The sequence below is a fragment of the Pyxicephalus adspersus genome, chromosome 8 (assembly GCF_032062135.1).
Source record: "Pyxicephalus adspersus chromosome 8, UCB_Pads_2.0, whole genome shotgun sequence".
NCBI classification, from domain to species: Eukaryota; Metazoa; Chordata; class Amphibia; order Anura; family Pyxicephalidae; genus Pyxicephalus; species Pyxicephalus adspersus.
In genome coordinates this window covers 17546122-17571088 of record NC_092865.1, presented here as the reverse complement: position 1 = coordinate 17571088, position 24967 = coordinate 17546122, and the positions used below count along the sequence as shown (strand labels likewise).

At 37.9% G+C, this 24967-nt stretch overlaps 2 protein-coding genes across 3 annotated transcripts in view; one reads left to right on the top strand and one right to left on the bottom strand.

The window, feature by feature from the left end:
* ELAVL4 (ELAV like RNA binding protein 4) overlaps nucleotides 1-21671 on the bottom strand; it is a 110104-nt gene extending 88433 nt beyond the window's left edge. The window contains exon 1 of the mRNA XM_072419614.1: nucleotides 21507-21671. Within this exon, the coding sequence (XP_072275715.1) occupies nucleotides 21507-21563 (57 nt within the window). The 5' untranslated portion in view covers nucleotides 21564-21671. The remainder of the gene's footprint in view (nucleotides 1-21506) is intronic.
* A 2877-nt stretch (nucleotides 21672-24548) lies between these two features.
* The window catches only part of AGBL4 (AGBL carboxypeptidase 4), a 917984-nt gene continuing 917565 nt past the window's right edge, over nucleotides 24549-24967 (top strand). For both annotated transcript variants that reach the window (XM_072419611.1, XM_072419609.1), the window contains exon 1: nucleotides 24549-24598. In XM_072419611.1, coding sequence (XP_072275712.1) covers nucleotides 24556-24598 — 43 coding nt within the window. In that variant the 5' untranslated portion in view covers nucleotides 24549-24555. The remainder of the gene's footprint in view (nucleotides 24599-24967) is intronic.

The window sequence follows — 24967 nt, the reverse complement described above, 5'->3', positions numbered from 1 at the left end:
ATAATATTATTATAGTAGGGGTTCTGTAAAGACCTGAAAGTTTTGTTCAAGTGTTCCCCCATGTTAAGATCAACACTGCCCTGGTCGATCACAATGGTTTACCCTAAATGACAATAATCTAGCACGTGTAGCTTTTGACGTGGTTTAAACAAACAGATTTATTCCTCTCTTGTAAACTCCAAAAATAAAATTTTTTTAGATTAAGTTATGCATTCTGTAATATTTGGAGGTTAGCTGCATGTCTTTGACCTATTGTAATTTTGTCAGGATAAACTTTTGATCCAAATAAGCATTTCCTGCAAAAAGTTCTTATACACTTCTCTCCAGTCACCCCCGTCTCTTATCTGTCCTCCATTCTAAGTGTTGAATGTAGAAAAGACTGGTGAAGACTGCACAGTTTGAATTGGTGGAAGGTAGCATGAGAGGCGTGCATAAACTGTATGACTGTCTGCTTTACAACAAACCAACATGTCATACATGACAAAGGATTAATACAACAACATGAAAAAGCCAAAGAACAGCAAAGAAAGCTTGGCTTCAAGCTCCACCTGTCTGACTGAAACTGCCTACTTGGTCTAGGTAGGTCTTGGTTTTATAGGATGAGTCACCTGTTGCAATGATTAATAACAGTTCTTCAAGAAACTTCATTCTACACAACTAAATTCTGAAATAGCTGAAACTGTTTTTTTAGTCCAAACTATATTAAATAAGACAAAAAATATGTAAAAAGCACTATATAGTCACTGTTAGGTATAAAGTAGATCACAGACAGGCAGATGTTTTTTGAAACAAGAGCTGGAGAGATATAATTATAAAGTCCAGGGTACGCTGTGCTGCTTGGCCAAGACAGGAGGGCCTTGCCACCTAGTAATCACAAGTCATGGTCCTAAGTTTTAATGAATTATGGTGAGCTTAAAGTTGGGCATTAATGCAATGAACTATATTGGGCTTAAACAGAAAAATGACACTTACAGTCTGTGTTCCTAGTCCAGTTGGTCCTGTGCCATCCCATCATCCTTCTTCCACCACTGACTAAACACTGGGCACCACCATCTTCTTTCTCTACTTCCCAGTTTTTCTTTCTAGGTCACCCGATCATGCACTGCGCAGGGGTAGGATCAGGTGACATGCGTTCTAGAAAATGTAAAAAAAAAAGTACTGATCTCACTGCATATGCCTGAGATCAGCTCTTTTTTTTACTTTAGAGGAAAGCTCCTTCTGTGCATGCCCAATACTGGGAAAAATCAGCCTGTAGCCTTCTGGGATAAGTGACGTATGTATCCCAGAAGGCTGTGGATTTCCCATTCAGTATTTACTGTAATTTCAGTAGGGACAGAAGGGGAGGGGTCTCCCCTTACAAAAAATTCATATAAAAGGGTTAGCCACTCTTTTATATAAAGTAACAAAATGTAGTGGTACCTCTACTTGAATGCTTAATTCTGGGGACATTTCAAAACAAAGCTTCCTGCACTTCACCATTAGTCCAGCATTGAGTAAAAGGTATAAAGGATAAGGTATAAAACAAAATCTCCTTATTTTACCTTTGGTGGAAAAAAAGGGGTATTTTAAAACATTTTAAAGTAAAAATCAGTAACAAGTCATAACATGTAGGGACACTTAACTATAGAGAGAAGGTGTGAAACTTCAGCTGGGCTTTCAATTCACATTTATTGCTTACAGAGTTAAAGTGTTGTTGCTTACACCTTTTATTTACTATTATTAAGTATCCTTTTTGCATATACAATACAGTCCCCCTGAGGGAAACAAAACCACATTTCTTTACAAGAGCACTAATTACAAACAAGATCTGCCTGTATTTAAGCTGATCATGGCAAACGTTTTGAAGACGAAGAGGATTCCACCCACCAATGAGCATGAACTACTATTCAATTAAAAAATGCGGGAGGTGAACAGTTTACAAAACATGCACTGCAGACACAAATACATTTTAATTATACAATTATTGCTCAAAACTAAATTATGGGCCTTTTATGCCTGCAGACACATTATAAATCATAGGCGTATGACATAAATTTCTGATTTTAGGTCCCTTTATTAGCAAACTGTCAAAATGAGAAAGGTAGCTGTAAAATATTTTTTTTCTAATTGCCTTCATTATAATCATGGTTTATGCATTACTTGGGTTATCGGAAATAAAACCAGACACAAATGTTCAGCAATACAGAAAACACTTGCAAAATTCTGTGTTTTTAAAGATTTCAGCTCTGTTTTCATCTAACATGTTAAAAGGGTTTTCTAAATAGAAAAAAAGTTTGAAAAAAGTCACAACCTACCCCTGACATGAAGAGCTTAAATATGTAAACCTAATTACTAAAATTTTATTCATGTTTTACTTACTCATGTAACCTACATTTTTTTTTAATAAACATGTCACACTTACCTCACTAAAGGAGTGCCTCCAATCAGCTGTCAGGAGTTTCTCCATTGAGAGTTCATCTGAGTTCAGTTCCCACGGTGACCGGGCTGTACTTATTATTATCACGTGCCTCCAATCACAGCTGATTGGAGGCACGTGAGTTCGACGAGAACACAACCTTGTGGCGAATCACAAGGCCATTCTTGCTTACATGTTCTGTAAGCGAGAAAGGCCCGATTCGCCGCGAGATTGAAATGAAAAATTTTGCTCGCTCTTCCCTACTTTTGACCTGGCTATTTACCAAGCAGTGACTTGTTGGTTCTACTAGGAGCTCAGTCCCTTGGTGGAAGTTTGTGTATATATACCCAAATCTGAGCTGTCCTCAACCTGGTGGGGGTAAGCATAGAGACTGGGGTGGTACTAAGTTTTTAGACACCCAAAAACCCTCTCTTGGCAATACTTGTATGGTAATGTTTGATTCACCTTATCTGTTTACTGTTATGATGGTTGTTTAATAAAGGATTTTTTTGGAAAACTTTTAATCCATATCAAGCAATCCGAGTCATTTTTATTTGAGATTAAAAAAATTACAGTAACTGTACCAAGGAATCTATAAGTTATGATGTCTATACAACGTTTTACTTGCTTTGTTTTTCCCTTCTGTCCAACACTGGACATTTGTGGCTAAATACAATAATGAAGTACGGGGGATCTCAGATGGTTCTTCTTGCATATATAGTTGACTTTTCTATGGCACAGGAGATTGGACTGATTGTGCAGTAGAATAGTCTTATGGGTTCTCTTTGCTATTTAGACCAGTGTTTCTCAACCAGGGTTCCATGGAACCCTCAGGTTCTTCTAGATATTGCTACAGATTCCTTGAGAAATGAGCAATTTGTGACTCTTGACACCGATGATCCTTTTGGCTTTCTGTGAGGGTGATATTTTTTCCATTGGCAAAAAAGGAAGAGGCATTCTTCCCACTAACCATCACACTAATTTACTGTGAGTTGTGGATGAAGTAATATTAGAAGGGGTACCCTGAAGACCCAAAAGTTATTTTATTGGTTCCCCCATGTTAAAAAGGTTGAGAAACACTGCTGTATACCTTTTCACTGTTGCAATTACCATGACTGTTTCTAAGCCAAACTCAGACAGGCCAATTAAAGGAAAAGGCTGTTACTATCTACATAAAAAACAACTGTTTTAATAAATGAAGTCTTCACTGTCAACCAATAGACATTCTAATATGTTTTTACTATTTCTTTTTATGGGACCACCAATCAATGCAAGAAATTTTCCTCAAACCTCATTCATTCTTCAGCTTAATAGATGTTTTGCAGCAAATGAAACCAATGATTGCTTTCATGGTGAACATCAGATTTTATCAGTATGAAAAAAGCAAACAAACAAGAATTGCAGCCCCCCTCCTTTTAAAAGAAGGCTTTGCAAGACCAATTGTCTTGCAAACACGCACTGAAAGTAAAGATGTCACCCATTCATTGTATTATTTGACATGACATCTAAGGCTACAAATAACAGCCAAGTAATAAAACTAGCACGCAAACCCGTTAACCAGTGCATCAGATTAAAGGTACCAATTTCGAACAAAAAAAAGATTGTATTGAATTTTATTTGTTTTCCTTAATTCTCTCTTTGCTAAAAGGCTAGAAATGTAGAGATGAGATCACTCAGGGTGGCTAAACTGGGTTCCACCTCAAAAACATTGTTGCAGAAAGCATAAAATGCAATGGCTCAAGTTACACTGAAACATTATTTATCTATCAGGGTCTAAATCACAAAGTCTCATAAACTCTAACCATATAAAAAGAACACACACATATATATATATATATATATATATATATATATAAAATGTAATTTTTTACATTTATACTTTTTGTTAAAATTATACCTTGCGATCATGTTTCTGCCTCAGTCTCCCAACTGTTCTACATTGTTACCTTATCACACGTGCTTCCAGGAAAAAGTTTAGGTGGCCATGTCAATCCTATATTGTACAGGCATGTTCAACTGTTGTAAGTATTAGGAAGCCATGTAGTAGTTGCAAAAGACTGCAGTAGATGACGAGTTCTGAGATACATAAAAAAATTATTTCTATAAGTAAGGGTTATCCAGAGATGCGTTCAGTGAAAAAAACAGCTATGGATAAGAATCTTGTTGTCCGAAATGCATCCGCACTCTTATGCAGTGGCACTTTTAGACCCTCTCGATGTCTGCCCCTGCAAAGTATCCTGATATATGCTGAATTGTCAACTTTTATGAACAACAACATACTGAAATAGTATGGCTGCTCTGATGGTAAAATGGTTGGGTTATCTATTCCTTGAAAATATTGGCTCCTGTTATTCAGGAGACCAGGGACCAGGCTATGCACTGCCTTGATGATGGTGGCAGCCATCCCATGGAAACCCATGGTAGTGTTGAACAGGGAACTCATCCCAATTCATCTTCTATAAGTGAATAAAGAACAAGTCTTCACTGTAATAAGCAAACCCCTCCTTTGCAGCCTCATGGACTTTTTGGGGATTACGAATGACCAATTTCAGCTCTATCAAAGTCTATTGGGCTGAAAAGTAAAGATTTGTCATTAGATGTAAACAAACTGCCAAACTATGGCATATCAAGGCATGCATGAATCTTGTAAGAAGAGGGTGAGTTAGGAGTATAGCCTAAGTTAGGAAGGGGGCAGAAAGAATAAGTACACTTATCTTTAAAGAGTCTTTTTTTCACTGTAAACAGATTTGATTAAAGTTTTTGTTTCACAGATAAACACCTAAATGTTTCAGTTTAAATTCCACCTTTAACTTTTTTTCCCACCTCTCCTATCTTAAGCAGATACATCAGGCTGAGCCCAAAAGGCTTCCACACCACCTGCTATTCTTACTGAGCTCAAGCTTCCTCCGAAACCTGATGAGCTATTTGTGGATTATAATATAAAATTAACTGGAGGGGGAATAATCTCTGTAACTCTCTCTAATGCATACTTTAATCCACTTGAAAAGTGCATCCTTCGAAGCTTTAGATCCTCTCCAGGGATCATTAAACAAAACAAACAGATAATATGCCTTCCACAAAGAAACACGTAAATCACATAATATCATTTGTATATGCAGAATCAAACGTATTTAATATATAATCCTGTTCTCTACTATCGCCACATTTTACCATGGTTACTTTCTGACATTTTCACTTGAGTGTTTTTCTTTCTTTATCTTATATTTTTAATAAAACTAAGAGGATGAGGTTGAAATTAAATGCCCACTAAATGGAAAATAAAGGGGACTTTGGAGGGCCTTCATACCTTTTTTTGGTGGAAAAATGCACTGACTGAACACTAAAAGCATATTAACATCTATTGGTCTCAGCCATCGCTAAAGAATACAGAATCACATCACTCTATGTTATAGAGAATAGGAGAGGAGAGGGGTTTGGCGATACTATGTTGTTTTTTTGTTGTCCTAATGCAGAGGGGTGATTGAGCATTGTTATCCCTGGATAAGAAGTGTGTAATTGGCAGAATCATTGATTGGCAATAAAAAAAAAAATAATTTTGAAAAAAAATAATTTGAATGCAGCCACCCCATCTAAGCTGAAATGTATTAAAATTTTGGTTTTGGGTTTTCATGCTTAAATGTATGCATATATAAGAATACACATACATTTCAACTTTATGTAAAAGTACCAATAATTACACAAATACATGCTACATGGTAGGTTTTACAACAGTTCTCTCTTTGCCCCAGGACTCCTTAAAGGGCCATTTGACTTTTGTGCATACATAGACATGTGTCTGTTAGGTTTGCATATGTAAAGGTGCACTGTTGCACATAGTTGCACATACAAAGCACATTACAAAGCATTGGTGGGAAATAGACATAAGCAAAGCCAAGCAACTAACGCCATTGATTCAGAAACGCAGGCACTAGATTTTAGTTATCACATGCATTTTATGAATCTATACCGCATGGCAAAGGGAAATGAGGGAGCAAAATACAGAAGGGAGATTCATTGGAAGAGGACATAAAAGATAATGCGGGACTTTGATGTACCTACACTATACAATACTATTCTATACTACAATTTCTTGTTAGGTGCTAGCCCAATCCCTGGACAAACAAATAGAGGTCTAAAGAACCCCTTTACTAGTAAAGTTACAGAATAAATCCCAACCTTATGATGGTAACAGACCAACTTTAAAGAAAAGAAGTCAGAAAACAATTATATACTGTAAGTCGTCCACTACTCTCACCTTAGCCAGCAATGTTCGACGTATTGATCAAGGCTTCTCCACTTTCTGCTGTCTTGTCAAATAGCCTCTAGATGAGCTATGTGCGGATTACAGTATAAAATTAACTGAATAGGGAATATACTCTGTAATGCTCTCTAATGTAAATCATTTCTGTTGCTATGAGTAAAATAGATAATTTCACTTTAATGCTATAAACACCCACCACTGATTTGGGAACCACATCTGGCTTTGAGCTCCCAGCAGCCTCTTATCTGGCTGACCACCTGCTGTACTTCTCAATTCTCACAAGCAAAGCACCAACTAGGGATTGCCTAATTGGTATCACTTTATATTAATGATAATAATGATATTCTTATTTTTCTTAAGTGCTATTTTTGCAACGTGGCCCACTGCCACTAATTATATCTGAATGTGGCTTACACTCAAAATTTAGGTACATTTGCTTTGAAGCAACAAAGATCGGACTGTATTTATGTAGAAAGCTTTTATATAAATACATTTCAGTAGAACCTTAACTGCTGGACAGAGTAGGGATTATTCTACACCAATCTGCTATTTTACGAGCCATCCATGAAATGCAGTCCGTGATGAAGAATCTAGCATAACCCTATCTAGCATAAGTTCTTTCTGCATTTCACTGAATAAAAAAAGATTTGTGGAGTGATTGGCCATATGACATTGTTGACTATCCTGTTTTAGATGTTTCTTTATTCAAGCAGGGAGTAATGCACAATTGTTTTTCAAGACAGTAACACTGCTATATTGATGGAGCTCTATGTTTTGCAGAGCATGGTAGGCAGTGGAGGACATAGCCAACAGTAGGCTCCTGTGCATAATTTATTTGGGGCCTCCCCAAAGAACTGACCTAGGGCCCTTGTGGGGGCCCCTTCTGGCTGAGGAGGGTCCAGGGTCCTCATGCAGTGGCAGTATTTGCATCTTTAAAACTACCAACCCTGCTGGTACATAAAACAGTAAAAAAAAATTGCCTCTGCCCAAGCTATGTGGGCATACTGAAGATCTCTTGTAAGAACTTCCTGTGGTAGTTCTATGCTGAATGCTTGTAGTCCAACACAGGAATAGGTGCCTACATTTCAGATGAAGCATAATAACTCCAGGGAATAAGGCTAGGTACACACGTGCAATGGTTCTCATCCTATAATCGGCTCAGGGCCGATATTGGACAAGAATCTGGCGGGTGTACAGTGCTCGTCATCCATCATCGAAACGACCGTCCTGGTGGATCCACGTACTTTGGACAACGAATGATCTTAATGGAAGTGAAAGGGGAGAGAAAGCAGCGGGGTGCCACTCCGTCGTTCTCCCCCTCCCCTCTTCATAGAACAGAATGGTGCTGTATGTACAGCACTCGTTCATGCATCATGCAGTTGTTATTTGTTGGAAGTATTGTGAAAGATCCTTTCCAACGACAATTATTGCACATGTGTACATACCCTAAGAAAGCTCCTACAAAGCAGCAAGGCCATGAGCAAGCTTTCTCAATGCCAACTAAAGTTGTGCAATATTTCACTGTTTTTACCTGGTACATGCACCCCATGGCAGTGCCTAGCTCTGCATGCATTTTTTAAAGGTAGTTTGACTGTTAGCCTTAAAAATAGAAAATATTTGCCTGTTAGTCCTAAGCACTGAAGTGCAAGATTTTTCTCCCACAGGCATGAATGGGTTCACAACAACTTCAGGTTTGGTGAGTTTCAAAGAGATTTTACCAAACATTTGGCGAATCAAAGTAGTACAAATTGGACCATCCCTAATCAGCATGTGATCTAATTGGCTTTCTGTGCTGTTTCCTCCTCCTATACTTGTAGATGGGCCTATACCGGGTCATATTCAGGGACATTTACTTGAATTAAAAAAAAAAAAAAAAGAATTTAATTATGTATTAATTATTAATGCTGTATGCATTTTTGTCTTTTATATCTGTTAGAATCTTACTTTAATTAAAAGCAGTAAATGCGAAAAAAGAAATTGTTTGACATTATAGGAACATGTGCTACAATACATTAGATTAAGTGTATGGGTTTAGATACACTTTAATAAAAATCAGTTATGACGTATTCTATACTTCTGTGACATTTAAACTGGTGGGTATGTACGGTAAAAAGTAGAATTGTGATATTTAAATAATCAGTTTCAAACATCTTCCAGTCTGGTTTTACAGCACTTAGCTTTCATTGGTAGATTTAGGAGCACAAATCCTCTTATGATCAAAATAGCTGATTTACTGCCATTAATCTCAGCTGCAGAATAGGTTTAAATGAAAAATTAATAAATTTTTTTCTAGTGTTTAATTCAAGGTGCCCCGATAAATAAATAGATAATAGGATTTAACCAGAGAAAAGAAAACTGAGCATTTAAAAGCTAATTTAAAATAAGCTATAGTGACCAATAGGATATCGTTCTTGTTGCCAATCTTCTAAAGGCCACCCAAAGGCACTAAAGAGTAAACTCGGGTGTGTGGGCTGATTCAGTCATTTTATTTTTTGTGTCTTGTGGACTCCATTGGCAAGTTTTTTGTTCCTACCAGATATGTCAGTTCTGTTTTTTTTAACCCCCAAAGTCTCACTTTTGACACAAGATAAGCTACTGAGACAGGTGTATTGTACCATGTGGGTGCTACTCACAACCAATGCACAACATAGGACATTAGTCTAGGATACCCTTCCATATTCCTTATTGCTCATGTATAAGTGGATGATACAGCACACATTATTAATTAACGCGAAAAAGACTTGTACAACACAACAATGCATTTACAAATGCAAAATAACACAATTTTTAGTACACTGTCTAAAACTTCAGTGTGCACAGGAGGCACAAAAAGAGCTGGGAAACTAGATAAAACATGAACCTTGCTACATAAAGTTGCAATACAAATCACTAATGTAATAAACATACCCCCCATACGTACCTGCTACAGATTCATAATTCAGTGTCTACAAGGTGGTATCTGCAGTAGCTCATTCTTACCCAGATGAAACTGGCTTGTTGAAAGTTGTTTGCATCACAAAACACACAGCAGCAATGAATGACAATGCTTGACACCCTCTATATCCCGACAGACATGTCTATGAAGTTCAGTGAATATTGTAGGAGGATGGGCATCATAAAATCAGGAGCAATGCCTCCTGCAATGCTTTTTATTAAAAATTCAAAGGCACACATTGGGGAAGAGAGAACAATAGTTTCCCACTGAGCAGCAAAGGCTGATGGGACAGAGAAGGATAAGGCTAAAGTTCTGCCTGAAAACAGTTGTGAGGATGAATGATTTCACATTGCTAGCAGCTACAAGGATTAGTTAAAATTTGTTTTAAATCTCACTTACTACTTGTTAAGTTAATGTGTTCACTTGAACGTTTAAAGCCTTGCCAAAGGTTGAAGCTAAGGTTAGGGGGATAGGCCTTATGCCACCTACTACCTCCACTCCAAGCTTTTGGTACTTTTTAAAAGTCTGTTGCTCTGAGCTGGAAAGGTAAAAAACAAACACATCTATTTGTAGAAGGGCAATAAACAAAAACCTGACATTTCTAACATTTTGTTACTTTTACAAACACAAACAACAATAATTTGACTGGGATTCGACTAGCGCCCATCTAGTGTTCAACACCTGCATACAGGGTTTACATTTATATCACTATAAACAATATGGTCTAAATTATTCCAGTGACAGTGAAATGAATAGGCACTGTACACCCAGTGCTGTTCAGTTTTATAGAGATGAGATAGGGAGGACGAGTTGGAGGCACCCTGCTGCATCCTTCCCTATAGAAAATGACAGTGGACAGTGGTTGCCTCTGGTTGGTTGTTTAGTGATCTGCCAGGGTGGATTTCTAAATAATGTAGAGGGGTTGCTGTACACTTGCTAGATTTTTGCCCCAGATGCTGAACATCTGCCAACCATCAATCAATTACCTCCTATATACCCCTTACATGAAAACTTAAAAATAAGAATATTAAGGAGAAGAAAAATGACAATGTTAATGAAATGACATAAGTATCAATATTCATTTCGGATGGAAATAAAAGTAATGTTTTTTTTTTGTAAATGTGCAGACACATGGCAGCCTTGTTGGGAAATTGCGACAATATCTGCAAACTCCTGCTATACCCGAAACCAGAGTAAATATGATTTCTTTGGCACAGGTGTGTAGTAAACTTTTACAACAAATCAAAATTTAATATAAACACTTTGTTTTTCAGTTCATATAAAAATAACTACAACAGGGTGAAATAAAAATCAAATAAAAGTCACTTCAACTGGCAGACAAAGTATGCTTCGCATCATTTTGGCATATTTTGTTTTATTTAATTAGACAGTGATGCCAGCTTATTCATGTCATGAACAGTAGTTAAAGTAGATCTAAATCCAATCACTAAAATCTCATATAAACGTTAACAAGTTATTGTCATTTCTAAAGTTGTACTTTATGGTTTTTGAATCTGTATCCTTTATTAAAATGACACATGGAGATCCTTCAATAAAAGTACCTGCTCTGGAACTTTTTGCTTTACGGCGACAAATGTTTTCCAATGATGTTCTTGTCTCATGACTCGGTTACATACACCTTGGTGGAGATTACAACTGGTAAGCAGCAAACATTGCACACACATAGTTTACCACCATTAGGAACCAGAACATTGATGTACAACTAACTTGGGATTGGATGTATGTCTACAGGAAGTATCTGAAAGAGGCTTAAGATCAAAGGCACCATTGATGAGTAAACCAGTAAACAATTGGGAACTACTCAGAATAATGGTTGGCCCTTTTTTTAAAATAACTTCATAAACGGGTTTGTACTTTCTGAAATGAGAATTAGGTGACACCTTTTAGAAAAAAAATGTATACCAAAGGGCAACCTCCCTCCCATTCCAAGCATTCAGTAATTAAAAAATGATTGGTTAAACCCCCATATGCCTTTTCCATTTTGGACATTAAATTTTTAATGGCTTTTTCAAAATAACAAATGTTATTATTTTGGCTTTGTTCACATTGGCTGTAGTTTTTATGGAACATTTGCCCATGTGTTAATATCATGTTGCATGGTTGTTTTTGCACATTAATTATTATGTCCCAAAAGTTAGCAGGAGGGATAATGAATGTGGAAAAGAAGCATTCCTGGAAGGAAAATAAAGACAGAAAAATTTGGTCAAAGCATCTAACAAACATGTGACTAGCGCAATAAAGGCTAGACTTGCATTGGGAGTCAATTCAGGCCTATGATCGGTAAAAATTGCTAAGGGTATGTTTTTCAAACATGTAGCCAGGCAAAAGCAATCCCTGGAGGTTAGAATGAACTGACTCATTACAATATATTGGAATTTCACGCCTTGGTGCTAAGAAGCCTAAAATACAACTCTGCAAGCCTATCTAAATAAAGCAGTTTACCACCGTTGGTAGTTAAATAGTTCATTATTATTAATATTAGCCAGTATTTGTACAGCGCCAACATATTATGCAGCGCTTTACAAAGTCCATTGTCATATCACTAACTGTTCTTCAAAGGGGCTCACAATCTAATGTCATAGTCCTATGTCCTATGTAATCTAAGGTCAATATTTTTTGAGAGACAGCCGATTATCCTAACTGCATGTTTTTGGGATGTCCTGACTTTATTTATAAAAATGTCAATATATCAAACAAAAAAGAGGGGCAACTGAAAAGTGATCGCATTCCAAAAGAGGGACAGAGGAGAACTAAGAAAATGGAAAGTTTTAACGTACCCAGACATCTTGTCTATTTTACAGAACTGTAATCCCCTCCTTTTCTTCCCAAAGGTCCATAACTACCTCTTCAGCCTGGATGGTAAAAATATGGGGCCAATCCTGGTCATACCTGTGCAATTGCATTGCCTGTACTTATATGGGACTTTGGTCCTGAAGTATGGATCATTTGTGTCTGTGGTGCACAGGTAAATACATTTGACCCTCTGTGCTGTAGACAGCATGGGAAGCTGCAGTATTTGGAGGCGCTATGTATGGATTTATGGGGAGTTTGGAGGGTATGGCTGTATGTGTTGGGGGAGAAAGAGATAGGGTTTTTTTTTATTAACAAGGTAAACTTGTGTTTTTAACTCTTTCTGAATATTTGCACAGATCAACATTATTGCCAGTGTACTAGGTGGCAAAAAAAGAACGAGGAATCAGATTGACTAACTCAACTACATGTTTTCTGTATAGGGCTATATTGCTTGCTGAAGTCAAACATTCAGAAGAGCTTCTCTATGACATTAATAGGTTATTGTGTCATTTTAAACTGTATAAGGTTTTCACTTTGCAGAAATTCACATATGTGTTCATATACTGTATGATGGCAGCCTGCAACAGATTCCCATAAGGCTAATCTCTTTGCAAGATAAAGGTCTGTTATGACAACTCAACTGCAGCTGCCAACAGCAACACCAAGGGATTATGGGGATTTATACATCTATACTCCCAGGTCTGCACTGAATCCTGGATGTGCATGAGGAGGGGGGTGAAACCCCTTTCTAACAGAAAGAAACAAAACAACTAATAACCAATATCCCAGTGTAATCACACACCGCATCTCTGTTCTGTGGTAAAAAAACACGGGTTACAAAGTGTCACAAAATCTTGGCAGTAAAGCACTGAGAAGATTAGAGCATATGGAAAAGATTTAAAGTCACCAGCTGGAGTCTCTTGCCATACTTGCAATAAAAGGGTATATTTGGAATTTGTAATTTACAAGCCAAAGCAAACAATAGCTACAGTTAACAAAGCCGACGGTGTATTCACTGAGCAAAGTTCTTATCGCGCCTGCCAGTCCAGCAGGACTGTGAGATTTAAAGTATTCAGTAAATCTTTAAAAATACTAATATTAGACACAAAAAAACGTAAGCAAGTGTTCTCAGAAAGTGCAAGAGTCTGGGGTGTAGGGATGTGACAGTCTCAGGAGTTTCAGATACAAATGACGTGAAGCAACAGAACTGAAAGAGGTGTTTGAGGGTGTTTAAACTGTTTGATGGAGACGCTGGATTATCATTAACTTTTTGTAAAAATCTAGTATTAGTACAGGTGTCCCACAATGTCATTTAGTAATCTGCTGGACCATTAGGTGACCGCCCAAAAACAAGAACTATTGCATTCGCTATAGGGGTTGCCTCTCATTCACCCTTCTCCTACCCTCTACATAGAACAGAACAGCTGTTCTGTACAGCAGATGTTCCAAAAACTGTCATCTGAAATGGTCACTACGACCGCTTTGAGCAAAAAATTTTTAACGCCTGTACAAGACTCCAGTCATTAGGAACCTATAGTTGCCTGCATATACATGCAACAGCCATAAACCTGCATGTTTAGCTGAATCCAGGGCCATTCTAACAAAGAATTTTTATAGCAAAGGTTGCAAAGCTTGCCTGGTATTTCCTGCCTTCTGATCATTTTCATTGGCTAGTGTCACCATCGCCCATAGTAATGGGCATTTACTGAAACATTCCTTGAGAAACAAAAACTGCAATTAAAAAACTTGGACCTGGAAAATTCTCCACCAGAGAATGTTTTAGTGAATATCAGATTCACTGCTTTATAAATGGACCCTTTTAGAGTAGATTGGGTCAAGTTCTATATATACATTTACTGTCTAATTAAATAAAAAGATAATAACTAGTATACAATACAGGATTAAAATTATAATATAAAAGAATGTCTAATCAAAATCGGTAGCCAGTCTCTGTGGATTGGTTGATGGAAAAAAAAGATAAAGAGGGAACAGAGAAAGAGAATAGGGATAGGCATACCACTTGAGGCTCCGCTAATGGAACAAGACCAAGGGTCATCCCCTATGGGAAACATTGGCCCATCTGCACGTAATGTTCCCATGGGGCCCAGGTATCAATGATTTTACTTTAAGGTTGTCACTTTTTCATGCAAAATGCACCTTAAAGCAAATCTGTGTGGCAAAAGCTAGTTGCCTGGCTGCCTTGCTCTTTCGATTAATGATCCCCAAATATTTTGCAGATGAAGGTTTCTGACTTCACTGGCTGTATGCTTGTTTCTAATCAGTAATTTAGAGAAACAGGTAGCCACGGAAAAGAAAATTTTAGTGATCAGCAATTAAAAGCTATATAGTTCTCCCAGCAGATATTTCCTGTAGGTGGTATTTCTTGATTAGACTGAAATAAGACTAGACTAAGATTGATGAAGACTGAAATAAGATTAGACTGAAATAAGAGCCATTTTCCAGATTTCTCTATAGTTATATTTGATATATATAATGAATATAAAATAATTCCACCTGAGGCCTTCAGAGTGTCTGCAAAATGTAAAGCTGTTTTTTTAGTGTCTCAAACTCTTTCTGGGATGCCTCTTGGGATGCAGAACGCCTACAGGGAGGCAAAAGGGGTGTCTAAAATTACATAGTATGCACTGTCTTGCAAACATTGGAAAGTTGATATGATAATTGTCTGGGATACTGATATTTTTTTCTGTGTTCCTCTTTCCTTTGGGATGATGGATAACTGCAATCAACTGAACAAAGGGTTTGAATCTATTGTATAGTAGCTGCAAATAATTCATAGTGGGGTTTTTTTAAATAGAGATGTTTTCTAGTAAGAGCTTTTCCCTAAGAAAGGTGGCAAAGCATTAATATTAGACTATACTAACTAATATTAGACTACTACTAACAAATATACTGTAAATGACTAGAATATTGGACAAGGGGCACCAAAAAAAATCTTAACTGTGTTGTACTACAAGTGACAAAGTCCTACTAGTAGGGGTAATGGGTCAAAAGTATTGGGATTGGCAAAGCTGCCATTAACACATCCCATTGACACACCAGTAAAGGGATCTAGACCAGCCATTCTTGACCAGAATTCTGTGGAAACTTAGGGTTCCTCCAGTGATTGTTAGGGGTTTCTTGAGCTTTGGCTGACTGACCTCCCATCTGATAGCACCAGGTTCAATGCCATTTGTCACAGCCAGTAGGATGGCACCAGTGATATTTTAGTGTGTGGCATTTCTTTCCTAATTATTACCTTTATGGACAAAGTAGTAGTAGTAAGAAAGAGAACTAGAGGCCAAAGATTTTTACTTTAATATGCTAAAGGTCTGTACCATTATATAAATGGTGCATTTACCTATAGGTTTTTCTAGCATTAGTAAAAAAAAAAATCCTTCCTTTTGCAGATTTTTTGACCCATGGGCATGATCAGAACATTAAATCAATACATGCAACCTGTATACAATACATGTAAAATTAATATACACTGTTATTTTATGGGTATTTTAAATGCACAGGAAATGCACTCCTTTAAAACACATACAAAAACGCATATTCAACACACAACAAAACATCAAATCAAGAAACTCATTATTAACAAATGAGCAATTGGCATAATTGCTATAAATAGACAGAAGAAGACATTTGGTTATTGTGGGTTACTGTACTTTGTACTATGTTCTCTGTCTTATTAAATTCTACATCAAGCCAGTTGCTAGGAAAAAAACACTTTTTGGATCTATTGACTGAAAGAACAAAGTTGTTAATTCTACCCTGGAAAAAGCAAAAGGAAACATTAACACAGACAGATATTCCATTCTACAATTGATACAGCCAGTTTCTCATCCCCTGGTGGTTTCATACATACACCATTAGAAATTTTAGACTAAGATACAAAGTAGTTTATATAAAGTATAAAGCATTGACTTTTCCCACACGGAAAGTGTTGCTCATCAGAAGAATTTTTAACCGTGTGCTTTTTTTTATTACTGAAACCTGGATAGGATAATGATTCTGTCAACAAATACAACAAGTCCAATGTGAGTGTATGTCACCTACAGCATGAGTAAAGAAATTCAGTGTTAGACTTACAGTGAGGCAGCGAGAAATCTGTGCTTGGGAGCTAAATTCAATGACACCTGTATCCAATGTTTAATACAGGTACACCTAGTTCTTTGTCTTGCACGATCCCGCCTGTACCTGTAAATGTACGTTAATCATGCTCCACCCCAGCTCTGATCAGAATTTACAGGCTGTCAGTTTGGGATTTCTTAGGATTTGCTAGGTGTATTATAACCAGCAGTTTTCTCAACTTCATTTTAATGATTGGCATTTACCAATAAGTAAACATTCTTTTTAGCAGTGACAACCAATTAGAGCTGCAAAAGACAGTCTCATGTATTGCTACAGCTTGGATGAATTAAGACTAATACTTGAGAAGTTCCTAATGCTGTATAGACTTCTTTAATATGTTGATATTTCTCAGTCTGATTTCACTGCACACTATGAGCTTTCTACAATGCACATTAAAAGCTGCAGCAAGGAAGATAGAGTCCAGCTCATTTCCTGTTATCTTCTAACACAATCTTTTTACACTTTTTTTTCTCAGAAAAATCTAATTATACTCAGGTGTCAGAGAAACACTGATATAATCAATCAATGTAAAATATTATATTCGCTTTGGTTGGCAGTGGGAAGAATGCCCCCTATACATTTCAAGCGGCCCTGGAACTATGGAGGCATCAGCCACAGCTCAAGGAACCCCTGGCAGCTTCCGGAGGAACCTAGGATTCAATGGAACCCTGGTTGATATTGTCTGATCTAGCTCATTCATTTCTAGCTTTGCTGTCCCTGACCTGCTTCTTTTGTTTATTGGATTTCAGTTCTTTCATTCGTAGAAGTTCAATATTATTTATGGGCATTACTACATTTTCTCCCTGCAGATATGCACAGCACCTTGAAAATACCTTCTACTGTTCATGATTTGCATGCAATGCATAGAAAAACACAAAACCCAGTGATATGGCAATGAAGATTGAAAGGTAATAGGTAATATTTCATTAGCTTAGGTTTAAGTTTTTTTTGATTTTGCATGCTTTGGCTAAAGAGTGTCCAATGCTCAGAGTTTATCAACTTGCTGTGTCTCTGCTGCACATATTTCCCCAGGTCTCAGTTGGTTTAGGCTGGAGTGTTGGATGCCCAAGATTACCAAGGGCTTCCTGTTACAGGGCGACAACACTTTCCCTTTTCCCTAACTGTTCATTTGCATTGTTACCTGAATAAATTGTTTCCCAAGGGGACTACAAGTTAAATGTTGTATACACAATATGCAGGTGTATTATGTACCTATTATGCAGTATACTGTTGTCACCATCAGGAAACCCGTTGAGAAATGTCATACAGCTATCCCTGGAGTATACTGTTATATAGACATTAGGTGCCTGTAAAGAAGCAATAGGTGAGCGGGATGTCTGAGATGTAACAAAGAATGAAAAAAGTTGAAAGCAAAAAGTGGAGATCACTTGTTATACACTTCACTTACCATAAATATAATTCACATAGAAGTCTATTTATAAACATTCTCTGGTGGAGAATCAATCACTGCCAAATAAAAGTTTGTATATGTGTGCACTGTAGTAACAGTCATGTATGTAATATGTTACATGTAGCCCCCTAAAACCAGAGAATTACAAGCTACACAATGCAGAATAACAAGCAATAAAGTATATCCTGCAAAGGATTCCGCAAATGTCCTTTCCTTTCTCCAGAACACCTAATCTCTGATTTTATGCAAAAGTTGAAAAATGTATGTAATATGTATAATGCAGTGGGTGTTCTGAAAGACACGGCTGACAGGATGGTGGGAGCAACATCAAAGCACAAGGCACTGGTGGGAGAACCAGTGATCAGGATAAAAAAAAAAAAATAAACCCCTTGGAAAAAGGCGAAGTGATGATTTTAACAAATCAAAATGAGAAAGGCAGAGCTGGGAAAAGAGAACCTCTACAGAACATGTACTACAATTATTACATTGAGAATTTGCAGGATTTTCGTGTGCATAACATATTGCAATTACCTGTGATCCCCACACGCCTTAATAAGTTCTGAGATTGCTCTGCATCTGTGCTCATTTTAATTCTGCAGATCATCTCATGTACAGACAGGGTTAAAATTTGAATAAATTAATATTATTTTATATATATGTTCACAACCTCATCAATAACAATCCTAAATTGTTCTCATTGTATTCTTAAAGGAAATAGCTGAACTGAGTAAGTGGTGCCATCACAGGAACATATGACCACTGATGCTCCTTGCTGGTATTATTTGACTAGAAGCAGAACATATATAGAAAAGGATTTACATTTTACACACTACAGGAACACATGGAAGAGCATATTCGGTTTTAGGGCCCATTTACATCTCTGTATTACACTGTACCTATGCATTACTACTGCATTACTACTACTACTAAGTCCCTAGCAACATTCACATTAAAGTACACCAATAGCTTCCAATTAATCATATGGACTATAGTACTTAATTTTAAGTTCATCTGCACTTTCAATTTCTTTGAGTTGCCCATCAAGGTCTTACACATACCTGTTGATTCTGAAGTCTAACCTATTCAAATTCTTGTGATGGGCTGGTAACAATGCTGCATTGCTCTTGAAGGCACAGCATTGTTGCCACAATCATGTAGAAGGTGCTTACTTGCACTTTAGTGGAACAAAAGAAAAAAGGTTTAAGGGGTTTGCTGAGTCACAAGACTGTATCTTGTCAGTCATCCCCTAGCCACACCAAATCCTGCCCACTGCTTTATTTATTGGCAACTCTATCTCTTTTGTAGAAACCCTCCTACTGTAATCGGAAGTGACTGGTAGGGGGAAAATGTGTATCCCAAATAAAGGCAAATTTCACTCAGTTTGGGGAGGGTGGTAATTGTTTACACTGTCATACACCAGCCTTTATCTGTACTTCATTTGGAACATCATATATTTACAACCTGACTCTTTATCTGTTAAAATAATAAATCTTAGGACTGTATATCTTTTGAAAATTGTCAAACTGTTTCCAGAAGGAGAAAATATAGTATTGCACCTACCATTTGTTCTTGTCACCTCCTAACAACACTTTTTTTTCTAAGTCATCTTGAACTTTCTATGTATTTTTTGCCAGGGTTTGCTGCTCAGTTGGCAATACTTGTAAAGTTCAAGTAGAGATGTGGGAGAGGAATTACAGCATTTAACCTCAGCCTCACATCCGAATGTCCGAAAATCCGAATTTCAGACAGCTATCTCACATCTTGTATTTTCAGTGTCTTAAATAGGTGAACCTTCTAGATAGTTTCAACATGAGGTCTAAACCTTGCTACCATTACAAAGTGAGCAGCAATCGCTATAGAATCTCAAATGTCTGAGAAAAGAATTGCAGAAAAACCACATTTTGCTGGGACGTGTGATAAACAAACAGAAAAGGTCAGAGTGGTATATTTTCTCATTGTCAAAAGAAGACCTTAAAATAAAACTCCAGTTTTGCAGAAAGAAAGATGAACTTCCCCAGGTCAACTAAATATATATTGCAAGTATTTTAGCAAAATGTATTGTAGATTGTTAGCGGCCTCGGTATCTACTGTGCAGTAGCCACAAGGGAAGTTTTTACTTTTACTATAATGATATCATTAGCCTCATGAGAAAGTCCTAATGCAGTGAACCTAATGACATGGGGAAACCATACTTCACAGAATGAGATATGCAAATCGGTGAATGAATGAGAAATTCCATCAGGGATGGAATCTTTAAAGCAGAACTCATGTTTAATCTAGAGCTGTCTGTGCAGTGCTTATTTCCCGCCACTAGATGCCCTCAATCTTACAGGCTGAATGACTACCAGCGTCATTCAACCTGCTCCCTCTGAGCCCAGGTTCTCATGAACCTGACCCATCACTGCCACTCAACTATAAAGGGGAAACAGCACTGTGATGAGCTTATCTCTAACTTCACTTTCTGCTTCTATAAAAATATTCATTGTCAGTACAAGATTGGATTGGCTTCTTAAACTTCTTTCCTACTGTCTCACCTGTATTGAAACTTCAAAATGCTGAGACCAGATCAAATTCAGGTTTGTGGAATACTTGCAAAAAATACAATGTTAATGCATTACTGATTACAGAACTGTATTGATGAGTGTCTTTAATATTTGTCTAGAGCTCAGTTTAAAGTATATCTAAAGCTAAAATGTGGAAACAGTAGGAAAATGTATTCTCTCTGTAACCACTGTTACTGCAAGGGATAAACTAAAATTTGTTGTTATCTAAAGTTAATTGTACAACTGGGACAACTGTCTGAAGTCCAAATAGATATCAGGTAGTAGGAAACAATGTTTTTTGATTTTTTTCAGTGACTGATGAATGAATGATGTGCACACAACATCTTTCTGTTTTATGGAGTGAAAAAGCGGGAGGATGAGTAACCGTTAACTTTCATTTTTACCCCTATAATCGGAAGTGAAGGGAAATCTTTCTGATGGGCCACAAGCAGCAAAAATTTAACAGAGAGGGGGGATTTTAACCCTATCTTACTACTGACCATTAGACATTGCTACAGGCAACCCTTTTAACTTCTTTGCTTCATTTTAATAAACCTGTTCCTAATTCTGTGTACACATACAATAAACTGATGAGCTTCATAAAGCCAGTTGATATTTATAGTATCCACTTCACAGAGAACAGCTACTCAAATTAAGTTTTTGTTAGATCTAATGAAGCAGAGGCAGAGTGGGTGGGTGGGTTTTGTTCACTGTTTGCCTTTGTTCCATGTAGCAACAAGCTAATCCTCTGTACTCCAATATTCCAGCTGAGGGTTATGAGTATGAGATTTTTTTCTATAGCAACCCAAACTCCCATCAGTATGTCAGCTTGTAATGGCTCATTAATCACCAGCAATTCACACCTCAGATCATTAGTGCAATGAATGTTGGATCAATAGCAGGCTGCATGACGGTTTATCAAGCTCAGTCACTTATTGCTGCTTACACTACACAGTTTAATTAGGCACTAATAACCAATCAAGAAATGTTTGTGTTGGGTTATTATTGTTCACCTTTAGAGTTGGAGTTTTCCTACTCAATGCTAAAATTACTTCTCTCATTCTGCTCATCGCTATTGGTCCATCTTCATAAAAAAGGTGATTATTTTCTCAGTGATCTGCAAAAGAAGTTAAAAGACAAAAGGAATTTAGAGAATCCAAATCAATGTATAGGTAGTTGCATATTTACTTTCCAAAATGAAGGTAAATCCCCTCTAAAGCCTAGTCATTTTCGATGGCATGAGAGAAGGAGCAGACAAGGTGCTTGGCTATTGAATGCTCTGTTCTATTGAGAAGACAGGAGAAAGTTAGAAACCAGGCTTTGGGGACTACAACAGTCCCTGAAGCCTGGTTTAGTGATCCAGCATAGTGTATTGCTGGACAATGTGGGACACAGGTACTGACTGTAGATGGTCGCTTGAGATGATCATGAGTGATCATCTCCATCAGCACAAGCCTGGTGTCTGTATAGAGCAGCGTTTCTTGATCTTTTTAACATGGGGGGACCCCTTAAAATACCTTTCAGATCTTCGGAGAAAGATCCTGCGATAATTATGTATTTACACACTTCCCAGCACATTAATGTGGTGGCCAGTAGGAAAATGCATCTTACATTGCTTGCCATTGGGTAGAATGTCACATTTAGACATAGCCAAAGAGATCATTGGCGTCACCTAAACTGACCTGAAAGGCACAAATTGCTCATTACTCAAGGAACCCCTGGCAAACTCTGGACAAACCCTAGGGTTTATTATATCGATATGTAGTATATTTAATATAGTAAAATAATAATATATACAGTGGGGTGTCTAGAAGTATGTAAGGGACATAATTATGTATGTAACAGAGTACAGACAGTGGCATCCAGAATTACATAAAGGACAGGACAGTGCACAGAGCGGGACATTCAAAAATATTTCAAGGGACAAGACAGAACAAACATGTGGAGTCCAGGACAGGCCAGCATACATAACGGGGTGTTCAGATGTACAGGACAGCACAGTGGCTCAAAGGTTAGGCCTCTGGCCTTTGCAGCGCTAGGTCCCAGGTACCAATCTCAGCCAGGGCACTATCTGCATGGAGTTTGCAGGTTCTCCTTGTGTTTGCATTAGATTCCTCTGGGCACTCCTGTTTCCTCCCACATCTCAAAAACATGCAGTTAGGTTAATTGGCTACCCCCCAACATTGACCTTGGACTTTGTAATGACACATGACTATGGAAGGTACATAGATTGTGACCCCTTTTGAGGGACAGCTAGTGACAACACTATGAACTTTGTAAAGCGATTTGTCATATGTTGGCCCTATATAAATACTGGATAATAATCATAATAGGGTTCCACGGAACCTGGTTGAAAGAAATTAGTACAGAGATTTAGACAGGTGCCAATGGAATAGGTCTATTATTTTACACAAAACAGTATTATCTGATCATGTATCTGATGTAAGTTTAAAGCAAAGATATGTTATAACCCCAAATTAAAGTTTTGTTTTGCATTTAGTGGTGAAGGGTTAGCTTAGTGTTTCTCAACCAGGGTCCCTCCACAGATTGCTGGGGGTTTCATGAGCAATGATCAATTTGTGACTCTCAGCTTAGTGACACCAATGACCTTTTTGTTTTTATGTAAGGACATTCTTCCCACTGACCACCCCACTAATGTACTGTGAGCTGTGATGCAGTAATTATAGAAGGGGTTCCCTGAGACCTGAAAAGTATTTTAAAGGGTCCCCCTATGTTAAAAAGGTCAGTAAACACTGGGTTAGACCCTCCATAATGTTTTCTTACTAGCTGTGTCCACAATGAGGACAGGAACATGAGAAATCTTCAAAACCGACACAGGCAAAAACACAAAACAAATATTCAGCAGGGTATGTCAGCCTAAATACGTAAGAAGCAACTAATGGACAGTCACTGCACCCCCTTAACCACTGGCTAAAGGCTAACCCACACCAAGCCTGCCCATAGGGTGCTTGTTGCTACATATCACCGAGGTTAAGGTGGGGTGACCGTTAGCTGCCCTGCAAGAATTCAGAACTTTTCTAAAAATTCTTTTTATTTCAAAGATGTCTGTGAGTTGTAACAGGTGTTCTCTAAGACTTGAAGGTTATTTCAAGGGTTACCCCATGATATAAAGGTTGTATTACATTGTGGCAGCTTGCTAGGGTGCGGTGACTGTCCCTTAGTTTTTCTGCGGGAATTTAGAACAAATGTTTTATTTTGATAAATATTGCTTTATTGCGACCTACTACTGACTTCCTCACTGATAACCTCCTCATACGCACGGCTCTCTGGAATGGTCTCCCTTGTCCTATTTGGCTTGCTCCTACTTTCTGCTCATTTAAAAGAGCACTCAAAACCCATTTTTTCAAACTTGCTAACTGATCTTCTGTTTTCTAAACCCTCACTACTTCCCACCACTACATATCTCCCCTCCAATTGTCCCCTATTGGGAACAACCGCCCTGGCGGGTTCACGGATGATGGACGGTTAACGATGCTAATGCATCCTCAGGGAACCCCAGCTATAACTACGATATCCACAGATCACAGTATATTTACACCCCACAGTATATATACAGTGTGGGGGACAGTAGGAAGAATGTCTCTCACATTGCTGACCAGTGGGAAGAATATCACCCTTACAGATAGCCAAAAAGATCACTGGGGGTTATTTAAATTCACCTGAGAGGAACAAATCTCTCATGGAACCCCTCGCAACCTCTGGGGGAACTCTTGCTGGAAAAACACTGATCTACTTGCAGAGCTGCAGATCCCACAATGTCTTAAGGCACGCTTGTATTTGTAGTTCCACATCTCTATAACTCTCATTGCCATCAATGAGCTGCATTGAGCTCTCATAGCTATAACAAAGCAGACCGCATACGATACACCTGAGCGCCATGCAGCACATCCCAGCCAGCACTTCCAGCACCAAGGACAGCGCACGCCACGCCCACTCCCTTACGTCAGGTCCCGGGCCCTGGAAATGAAAACGTTCCTCCTGACACGCTACGTAACTGGTTGCTATGGCAGCGCTACCACGGCGTCTTTGGGCAGTGTGAGGATGACAACAAACATGGCGGAGAGCAGAGGAAACACAGAGACGGGTCTGTTTTTATTGTTCTTGTAGCGGGAGGGGGAGGAGGGGAATAGGAACTGGGAGGTATGCATGTGACTGACAGAACTTGACCTTTTATTGTTAATGGTACCCTTCAATGGAACCTGCTACCTATGTGGTTTGTGTACCTTGTCTTGTCTATGCTCTGTTTACCATATATCTACATATCTCTCTATGTCCACTCCTACATACTGTACTATATACATTACTATGTGGAGACATGCTCACACAAAGGGTATTAAATAGATACATAAATTGGACTGAAGGAATTGGCATAATATTATTATTAATTAGTTTTTATATAGCGCCATCATATTACGCAGAGCTGTACATTAAATAGGGGCTGCAAATGACAGAC